At 53.0% G+C, this 10,667-nt stretch overlaps 1 protein-coding gene across 2 annotated transcripts in view; it reads left to right on the forward strand.

Annotated features, from left to right (window-relative positions):
- Window positions 1–10,667, forward strand: part of TTC7A (tetratricopeptide repeat domain 7A) — a 123,818-nt gene that overhangs the window by 80,407 nt on the left and 32,744 nt on the right. For both annotated transcript variants that reach the window (XM_003787892.3, XM_023512136.1), the window contains exon 15: window positions 1,895–2,055. In XM_003787892.3, the coding sequence (XP_003787940.1) occupies window positions 1,895–2,055 (161 nt within the window). The remainder of the gene's footprint in view (window positions 1–1,894; window positions 2,056–10,667) is intronic.

The following is a 10,667-nucleotide window of genomic DNA, read 5'->3' on the forward strand; positions in this document are numbered from 1 at the left end:
TATTCTCCCAGAGAGATAGCTGGGCCAGGCCAGTGGAGCCTGGTGCCTGGTTTCCTTGTAGATTCAGGTCTTGTGACCTTAAGGGGTTGAGAATCCCCTGAATGGGCTCTAAGACAAAGTCCTTGCCTGCCTAGGTCTCTGAGGCTCCCCCAGCCCACACGTCCTGCCCAGATCACATCTAGCTGCCCCGCATGGTGATGTACAGCCAAGGGTAATGTGGGGTCTGCTTTGGCAGAATCACCAAGGCAGGGCCAGCCTCAGGGAGGCACAGGCAAGCTGAATTAGTGGCCACACTGACCTTAGAGTCCTCTTCTTACTTTTCCTTGACCTACCCACAAAGTAAGGTCCCCATGGAAGCACTCTGAGCCTGGTACTAGTGCCCACAGCTTACTCAGAGGCCAGGCTGGAGCTGAGACCACAGTAGGAACCTGGGAGGCTGGTGTCTGAGGTTTGCTAAGGAGCAAGACTTAAGAAAGACTCATGAGGTTCCTGAGAAGATGGCATGCTGATGTAGCTGGAGACAGGGGAGCTAACGCACCTCACATGCCGGAGAGCATGAAGCAGCAAGTGTCTCAGGACTGGAAGAATTGGGCCTATTCCTTGACTGCCTGGGTTTGGGGGCATGAAGAGGGAAACACACACTTTTAAGTGTTAGCCAGTGCTTTGCAGGACATCCTTCATCCAGTGTCATCGTCATAGCCAATATCCTCATTTTATAGCAGAGGAACTACAGCTCAGAGAGGTCATCCCCTTTGCCCTAAGGTGCCAGCTCAAAGAGGCAGAGCGGGAAGCCATGGCCCAGCCTGACCCCAGAGCCGGAGCTTTTGCCACCATAAGCCTAGGAGTAGTTAGGGCGATGTATCTGTCAGTCACACATCAGGCGGTTTTTCCACATCAGCATGTGGACAGATTCTGAAAACAGCACCTGGTCAGCTCTGGGTCTGTAAATAGCAGAATGTCTGTCACACGACCAGGCCTCCCCCACCCTCCAGCCTGCTGCAGGGTCTTCTCTCAGCCCTGTCTCTGTCCATACCTGTCACAGCCTCTACACCTGCCAGGGGCCAGACAGTTGAGGGAGGACAAGGAGGAGACCTACCTTTCTACAGGATGCAGAGCCTTGAGCCAAGGGTGCCACCAATGAAGCAGCAGTTTGGGGGCAGAGGAGATGAGTGACATGAGAATCAGGCCAGACTGGAGGTGTCAGGAGTGGGAGATGAGGAGGAGATGGTGGTCCACTAGGCCCTGCCACTCCCCTGAACCCACGGCACAAGCAGAGGCTGGCCTTGACCGGGGACCCCTTATTTACCCGGCACAGGTGTAGCAGCCTGTGAGAACAACTGGGTTGCCCGCCTGCTGACTCTGCAGTGCTGGTCCTCTCAAGGTGAGGAGTTTGGAAACTCAGAAGGGGCAGGAGATAAACAAGCCTGTTCATTTGCACCCAGATGCCTAATTTGCAGATAAGGAAACGGAATTCAGAGAGGTAGGGGCATTGGATGACTGGTAGTCAAGCAGCCAGGGCATTGGATGACTGGTGGTCAACCTCCAGCCAGGAGCTCCCCTTTTGGCCTTTCCCTTCCCTCCCGGCAAGACTCCTGACCTGCCAGCAGCGCGCCAGGAGCCTCTCTGCCTCCTCTGGTGGCTCCCATGCCTCAGATTTAGGAAGTGCTTCCTAGCATCTGCTCCAGTCCTCTGTTTTGCACCCTGGACCTGCTCTTCTCTCCCTGGGCAGGACAGCAGACCCTCCTTGCCAGGCTATCTGGTGATGTGTTTTTGTGCAGCAGCATTCCCTGCCCCAGTGCCTGGAGGGGATTCCTTAAGTTGAGCCTGGGCACCCTCACAGGCCAGGGGCAGTGTGCAGCTGGGGAGGGCACTGAGCTGGCGGTTCTTTTGGCAGATCTCCAATGCCATGGACCAGCTGCAGGAGGCCCTGAAGGTGTACAGGGATGATGCCCATGCCCTCCACCTGCTGGCGCTGCTCTTTTCTGCCCAGAAGCATCACCAGCACGCCCTGGACATTGTCAACATGGCCATCACCGAGCACCCTGAGAACTTCAAGTGAGTGCCTGGGGGACACTCCAGGCTGGAGAGGGGGTATGGCCATCACTACAGGCATACTGCCTGGGTGGAAAGACAAGGGGATGAGGACCTGTAGGGTTGGCAGATGGCTGTGGTATTCTGTACCAGGAGGGGCTGGGTGGAGTATGAGAGGCCTCGCCTGCTCCTCACCCCCAATAGCGAGTGGTGGTACATGGATTGCCTAAATGCAACAGCTGCTGCCACCATACCAGGCTCTGCATGAGCCCCAGGAGGACACCAACTTATGTAACTTAATCATAGACCTGATGCAGCCAGCCAGGGTGAGATTCTAACTCTGGCTGGGCTCACTGAGGCCAAGGGAGCCATCCCCTGCCTCCAAGCCGGCAATTCCCTCCCCTTTGCTGGCAGGTGGGGGTTATTTCTCCCCAGGGAAGTCCTGCTCCTCTCACTCTGATACCCTCGTTTACTGCATCAGCCAGATGCCCCTCTTCTCAGAGCAGGATTCAAATTGTACTTGGCCCAGGTGGTGGTGAGTGAGGCAGGACTTCTGCACAGGGGACCTGCTGCCAGCCTTCCAGCACACTAGGTACAAAGCTGTGCTGGGCCAGCCAAGACAGGAGGGTGCATTGCTCGGTGGAAGGGAAGTAGAGGGAGGCTGTCATTTGATTTCTTTCCTCCTCCACTCAGGGGCAGGTGACACTGGATGTAGCAGGTTTTGTGTCTCAGGTTTTGTGATCCCAAGTAAAGGGCCCCTAAGCACCTCACTCCCACCTCATTCCTCCTTGGGGTGTGAAGGAAAACCCCATTTAGAACCAGTCCGAGGCTATCCCTCTGAAGACAGTAGGAAGAAGCTGGGGTCCTGGTTACCCTGAGAGGTGACTCATGCTGGGAGTATAAACAGGTTCATAAAGAATTAGGGAAAATTGGTGGGTATCTCGGTGTTGATGGGTGACAGGAAAACTGTCGTTGTTCATTCTCAGGGAGGTTCCCTTCACAGAGGGAACCTGGGCTTCCACCTCTGTACAAGTCTACCCCTTCAGAGACAGGGCTGACCACGGGGGCCTGGCCTGGGTTTTAACCTCTACTCTTGACCTCCTTCAGAGGATGCTGTAGACAGTTTAGCTTGTGGCCTTGGCCAGGGTGCTAAAGACTGCTGGGGGTGGTTGCTTCCTCCTAATCAAGGCCAAAGAAAGGTGCTTTAGGAGTGGCAGAGTTTCCTAAATTTAAACTCCATAATGCCCCTCACTGAGGAAGGGAGCCCCACAGACTCATCCTGCTGGTCAGCTGGTCTGCAGCCCAGGGCCCCTGAGTCTCCCCTGCTTGCCCTATCCAGACTCGCCCTCCCCTACAGCACCAGGACTCCCAACTCCACCTATTCTCCTGCCACCCTGGCTCAGGCAGGTGCTCGCCACTCACAGCCAGGTGTAAGCATAGTGCACAGCCAAATTGACAGAGCCCGTCCTTTGTGTTCTTGTGTTCGAGGAATTTCCCTGATCCTGACCTTTGACCCAGCATTTGAGAGACTGTTAAAATGGGAATAATTTCGCTTTGAAAGGCAGATAGCTTATTAGGGAATCCAGACATGGACAGCAGTGTGTGTGTAGATAAGGGATGGCACACCTTGTCTCATTGATCCAGGCACGGCCCAGCAGTAGGGGTAATAGCACTTTATCTTAAACTCCAAGAACACCAAGGTTCTTCACTCCCACTGCCAGGTTATGGTTCCACACTCCACCCGCACCCCTGTCTGGCCCACTGCTGCTGGTGTGTGTGGTGTGTTTGTATGTGTGTGTGCATGCACGTGTGCTCTTGTCAGTTACAGTTCCGTGGAAATAAGTAGTCAAGCAGAAGGCATCTGCCCCCTTGGTCCCTCCTTAGACCTGGGATCCAGCTGAGGGGGCCTTTCCCTGCCAGCATGTGGCATCTTACTGGTCCGAGTATCTTCCTGACGTCCGAGCTGAATGCTATCTACCACGCCTACACACCTGCCCTGGCCTGGCTGACTCCCTGTACTAGAAATCTGCCACCCTAGCAGCAGAGAGAGTGGTAGAGAGTGTGGTCTGTGTGGTGCATGGGGACTTCCCCTCCGCTTCCCTGACTCCCCCCAGGGAAGCTGTGCCTCTCCATGTGGACTGTGTGTCACAACTGCTGCCTTGTTCCCACCTGTCCTCCCTCCCTCCACCCTTCTGGTGCTGACTCCTGTACCAGCAAATGCTCTACTCACAGACAGTGTCTTTGGGGGGTGGGGTCCTTGCCTTGACGTCGGTGACTCCCCTAGGAGGCATATGGTGGCAGGGCGGCCTGGACTGTGGCATTGCATGTGCGCATGCACATATATTCTCAGAGGGGCCTGGTGCAGACTGTGCCACTCGTTAATGTGCCCCTGTCCCCGGTGCCTCCCTGCGGCTAGCAAGGCACTGCCAGAAAAATAGTGTCCCCACTTCTGCAGTCAGGAGCCTTACGGGGTGGCCTCTGCCGTGGGAGCGATTCACTCATGCGGGCATGGCAGAGCAACTGCAGAGGCTTCTGGAGCTCTGGAGGGCCAGGGACAGGGCCCAGCAGCCGGGAGAGCATTTGGGGTCAGCAGGAGAGCATTTGAGTCTCATCCCCTTAGGGATTGAGGGGTTCATCTGTTTCCTGTCAGTGTAGAGTGCTGAGCTGCAGAGCATTTGGGGACCCAAGCATCTCATCCCCAGTAGGGCCTCACTTTTCCAAATCTGCTCATCCAGGGGCAGGGGACAGGCAAGAAGCAGCAGCAGGTTCTTCATCGTGAGCCACCATAAACCCCTCATCTCCAAGACCATGGGGAGCTCTGTTTAGATCTGAGCTGGCCCTAAAAGGCTACAAGACTAACTAGAAAAAAATACACGGGCTTCTGCCTCCAGAACTGTGAGAGACTAAATCTTTGTTGTTTAAAGCAAAAATATATATACATATGGCTTGAGTAGAGGCTGGAGAATCCATCCACTACCTAGCTCTGGTGAGTGACCATAGGGTATGACCATGTCTCTTTGCAAACAAGTCAATTCTCTTCTCCACAGATGAAACCCCAGAGTACAGAAACCCAGGGATTAGCGGGAAATGTCATTGAGTGCATTACGGGTCAGGGATTGCTGAAAATGTCATTGCTCTTCAATTGACACTGCGTCCTCCTTCCCCAGCTGCTCCCTGCACTGGGGACGAGCTGTGTGTGGCTCCAGCTGTTGCCAAGGCAGTTAATTAAACAACCAGTCCAGTAAATATCACAGCAGCAAAACCACAAAAATCAAACCCTCTTCACTCTGACCCCATTGTCCCCAGCAAGGACTGTATCCAGAGAATGCTTAAAGGCATTTCGCCAAGGGCTGTCTGGTGAACTGAAGCCTGTTAAAGGTGTTTTCTTTCTGCAGAGACCTCAGTGCCCTGGATCCCAGAACCTGCCTCAGTGGAAATGCAGCTGACAAAGGGGGTGGCCTTTGCCTGTGTCTATGCTTTGAGAGGCTTGCCATAGGGAAGGCAGCTGGTGGGCGGATGGACCCCTGTCCAAGTGAGCTGATTCCTCCCCTCAGGTTATGTCTGTCACTGACTCGTGTCATCTGCAGCAGCTTGCCCTTCTTCTCCTTTCCTCTGTTTCCTCATTTGCCAAGGGAATGACCCTCTGCCCTGTGTCCACCTGTCTACAAGGTCTGTTTGGAGACTCAGATGAGAGGTCACTCAGCCAGTGGACAGCAGTGTTTAAGGAGGCAGTATGGAGGGCGAGGGGAAGCTACCTGGGTCCTGAATGTAGCAGTATGTGGGGTAGGCCATGAGCTGGAGGGAGGTGCAGGCGGCCAGGCTGAGCCCTGAGCAGAGTCAGGGAAAGAAGCTCTGGGGAAAGGTTTTTAAGCTCTTTAACTGCGCAAGAGGTCACCCTTCCCATACAGGTAGCCTCTAGGTTCCTGGAGAAAAACCCAACTTTCATAGAGTCAAACATTTTTGAAAAGCCTTCTGAGTTCAGGGATTAGAAAGCAAAGCAAAGAGGATCTTGATTTCTGTGCTGAGGGATGACCTTTAGTTAATGGAGCTCGGGTTTAAAAAGGCAAAAACGTGACGAGGCAGAGAGTGACCGCCCTGCAGGGACAGTGTGAACCTTGCACGATAGGAACCAGACACCCCAAGAGCTTCCTGAAATCCTGCGGGCTTCTGACTAAGTCCTAGACACATGTGCTGGCCGAGCTGCCCCTGGCCCAGGCCTACTGGGGGCCTCGGAGGGGGTGGCAGGCTCCCGTTCAGACCCGGGTTCTGGGCCAAGCTGCAGAATGTAGAGAGGACCTTTGCAAGCCCGGAGATGTCTTTGCTGTCCTTTCTTCCTGTTTTGCATATCGGAGGCAGCTGGGAGGCCCAGTGAGGGAGGAGCAGGGTATGGGGTCAAGGGGAACAGGCCACTGATAAGCGTCCTTCCTGAAGCCATGGGCTCCGTGGAGCGATGGTTTTAGGTAACAGATTCTTTGGGCTTTAGTCAGGCTGCGTGTAGTGAAGGTCACCATGGTAACCAAACAAAGTTCCTGGGCTAATGATGGGAGCTTTCCAATAACCAGCCTGTCACTCACTGTTCCCACCCAGGCCTGGCAGCTGGCCAGGCTGGTTTCGAAAGCCCCGGCCTACGTAGGTCAGTGGAACAGTAAATGGTTTCCCCTTCCCAGCTCCTCAGTGGTCAAGGTCACTGCCTCCCACCCACTGAACCTCATTGGCCAGGGTGGACCCTTGGGAGTTTCTGCTGGCCCAGCACTGGCCCTAGGAAGTTCTGGGGGGAAGGTGTGTTGGGGCCCGGAGGCACTCAGTGGCACGGGAATAATACGGCCCCCCTGACATGCCAGAGCTCGCACGCGGAAACAAATGGAACCACCACAGACATGTGCCCCAGGAAACCTAGACTGTTTTGGAAAATGTTTGAGCTGATAACTAGGCGTTAGCTGTGGGCCAGACCTTGGCTAAATGCAGTGGAGGCTAAAGTTGAACCTAAGGGGCCCTCTGTGGTGTCCCAGGCCCTCCTCACCTTCTTTCCAGGTTGCATGTGATAACCTTTCTAGTCATCCATTTCACTGAGCAGAAGGGGTCTGTTAACATTCTGACTTAAACCCAGTGTGTCTGTTTGATTGCTCTTATTAGGGACTTTCGGTACATCAAAGGATGCTTAGAATACCAACACCCCAGTGAGGAGGTTGGAATTAGAGGTATTTACACAAACATAGTTTATCACTTTGCTGGGTCCCTTAAACATGTTTGGTTGCCACAGCCTCCAAGGAGGGCACCAGCCTTCAGGTAAATGTTCAGACCCTGTGGCTAAGGGAAATGTTAAGCCAGTCGTAATCACTGGCACCATCAGTTCCTTCCCCAAAGGTCAGTTCCTCATTAGTTAAGCTGGGTTGACATTCAGCATTTCCCTTCATTGGTCATCCCGTGACAGCCTCTGTGATCTCACCCTGTACACCATGTACAGGTTAAGATGTGGTCCTCAGTCTCCGGTTATGGTCTGCTTACCTTCAAACCTAGGGGCTGGATGACATAGGCTGTTTTGTCTGTCTGGGAAGAGAGGAAGGAGGAAGGGAACACAGATATTTGCAGGTTTTTCCAAAAGGAATTCTTCATTTGTCTTCAAAGGTGCTTCTAGCCCTTTGCTTCCTGAGACTTGTTGATCTCCCTGCTTAAAACATGGGCTGGGGCAGGCACTGTGATCCAGCATGCAATTCTTTTTTTTTTTTTTTTTTTTTTTTGAGACAGAGCCTCAAGCTGTCCCCCTGGGTAGAATGCCGTGGCATTACAGCTCATAACAACCTCCAACTCCTGGGCTCGAGCGAGTCTCCTGCCTCCGCCTCCCAAGTAGCTGGGACCACAGGCGCCCGCCACAACGCCCGGCTATTTTTTGGTTGCAGCCGTCATTGTTGTTTGGCAGGTCCAGGCTGGGGATTCGAACCCGCCACCTTAGGTGTATGTGGCTGGCACCTTAGCCGGTTGAGCTATAGGCGCCGAGCCCAGCATGCAATTCTTGGAGGCAGGGGTGGCCCAGCCCCAGAGAAAGCCTTCCTGCCCCCGAAAGATGGCACATGCCAAGAAGTAGGGCTAACTTCTCTTTCACAGTGGACAGGCAGTCTCCAGGTCCCCCAGGGTCTGCTCGCTGGGTAGAGAGACCAAGGCGTTTGCTCCCTTGTGTCTCATACCAGGCTGGAAACCTACCTTTGTTCCACATAAGGGCTTTCTTTGGGGAAGTTCTTCCACCTCTAAATGGTTGTGAAAAAGACTCTGTGTGGTTTATATTTAAGGCTTTCAAGATCATAAATTTGTGCTTAGAGAGACATCTTGAAGTAACTGGAGGTGGCTGCAGTGGGAGAGACTGAGGCCTAGAGGCCAGTGGAGTCAGCATTCCCTTGGCACAGAGCAAATAAGAGTGCCTGTCCCAGGGCAGGCCCGTGGGTGTTCCTAGGGTAGGAGGTAGCCCGGCCTTTGAGGGGAGGAGGAGCTAACTTGAGGAAACAGAAGCTTCAAAGTCACCCTGCTTTTTGTTGTTTTGGTTTGACTGGTTTGTGTTTTGGTCTTTACAGCACTCCTGTTTTTATAGTGAAGGAACTAATGGAAAGTTAGATATGTCGCATGATCAAGTAGCTGATGAGTGGCTGAGCAGGAAGACCCTGGGGTGCTGGAACCCCCAGAGTGTCAGTAATAATAACAGCAGCAGTGCACCTGGGCCAGCTGTGTGCTGGGCCCTGCTGTGAGCACTTGACTGCATTAACTCGGAAATCCTCTCAGCAACCCTGGGAGGGATGGGAACTGTCATTGTTCCCATTTTATAGCTGAGGAAATGAAGGCACAGAGAGGCCGAGCAGGCAACTGCATGTAATAGGAGCCAGATAAGTAAGGAGCATGAGGGCAAACAAGGGTTGAACCCTAATACGCGTTACTTTCAAGGGACAGTCCTCAGGGTAAATAGATACTGTCATTCCCATTTTACAGATAAGAAACTGAGGCTCTGGGCGGTGCCTATGGCTCAGTGAGTGGGGTGCTGGCCCCATATACCGAGGGTGGTAGGTTCAAACCTGGCCCCGGCCAAAACTGCAACCAAAAAAAGAAAAGAAGAAGAAAGAAAGAAACTGAGGCTCTGTCACATGGCCAGAAGAAGAGACACTTGGGTCACCAGACTCGGACCCTGCTTTTCTGCACCAAGTCTGACTTGGTGTGGCCAAGATGGGGCCCACGTGCCAAAGGTCCTGTGCTGTGCGTGGGCTCAGACTGCTGGCCAGGGAGCAGACTTTCCAGAGGTGTGGCTGCCTGACTCAGAGAATAGCCTGCTTTTTCATTCAGTGTTGTGCTTTCTATAAAAATAGAACTCTTCATTAAAACAGCAGGGCTCAGCCATCAGCTGGAATTACTAATTACTGTCCTTTAAAGAGATAATGCCCCCTCCTATGCATTTGCCACACCTGCTGTCACCCTCCCCTCCCCATAGGGATTCCTGGGACAGCCAGGAACTCACTCAGGGAGGACCAGTAAGACCAGGAGGATGGAGAGTTCCGCAGAACACTGCAGCTTCACTTCCATGGAATTGCTCTGATCCTGAGGATATCCACAACTTCTAGGCCTTGGTGAGCCCTTATGACTCACTCAACTTTCCTCTTCTGGTCTTCAGCAGAGATTTGTTGAGTGATGTGAGGGCAGGCACTGGGGATACAAAGATAAGAAAGACCTAGGCCCTGCCCAAACAAAGCAGGATCTCATAGGGAAAATGGGTCAGAAAGATAAAGCTGCCTGAGAATGACAGCTGAGGGTTTTATTGTTTTGTTTTGTTTTTTGAGAGACAGACTCTCACTCTATCACCCTTGGGTAAAGTGCCGTGGTGTCATAGCTCACAGCAACCTCAAAGTCTTGGGCTCACATTGCCTCAGTCTCCCAAGCAGTTGGGACTATGGGCACCCACCACCACACTCTAAAAATTTTTCTATTTTTAGTAGAGATGGGTCTCACTCTTGCTCAGGCTGGTCTCGAACTATTGAGCTCAGGCAGTACGTCCCCCTGGGCCTCCCAGAGTGCTAGGATTACAGGTGTGAACCACCGCGCCCAGCCTCAGCTGAGTTTTCTTGAGGAGTTACCATGTACCAGGTACAGGTTCTGTTTCCCTTTGTGCTCCTGGACAATACAATTTCTGTCCCTGCTTTGCAGACATTGGCACTATCAGAGAGGTTAATATACTTCCAGCAAGCAGCAGAGCCTGGAAGTGTGCCTACATCATCTGATGCCAAAGGCCATGTTTCCACACATTTTCTCCATTTGACAGGGAGTGGGCGTGCCAGGCCCAGGGGTGACTCCCTCAGGTACACAGCGGTTACTGAGAAAGGAGAGGGAGCTGCTTTCAGGAACACATGGACTCACTGTGCTCACTGCCCACACTGCAGCCCTCTCTCTCTGCTTGGTGTCCCTACCACAAGAGTGGGGCAGGGAATGCACAGCCAGAGAGGAGACAGTATATGTATGAGGAGAAGGATTGGGGCCCCCAACTAAGGGGATACACAAGATGACCTCTGACCCTAGGACAGAGCCTGCTTAGCCAGAGACATCACAAAAATATCCCCTATTTGCAAAATAATTCTTTTCTTTTTTTTTTTTTTTTTTTTTTTGAGACA

This window comes from Otolemur garnettii, unplaced genomic scaffold, assembly GCF_000181295.1.
Source record: "Otolemur garnettii isolate 467f Iridium unplaced genomic scaffold, OtoGar3 scaffold00024, whole genome shotgun sequence".
NCBI lineage: Eukaryota > Metazoa > Chordata > Mammalia > Primates > Galagidae > Otolemur > Otolemur garnettii.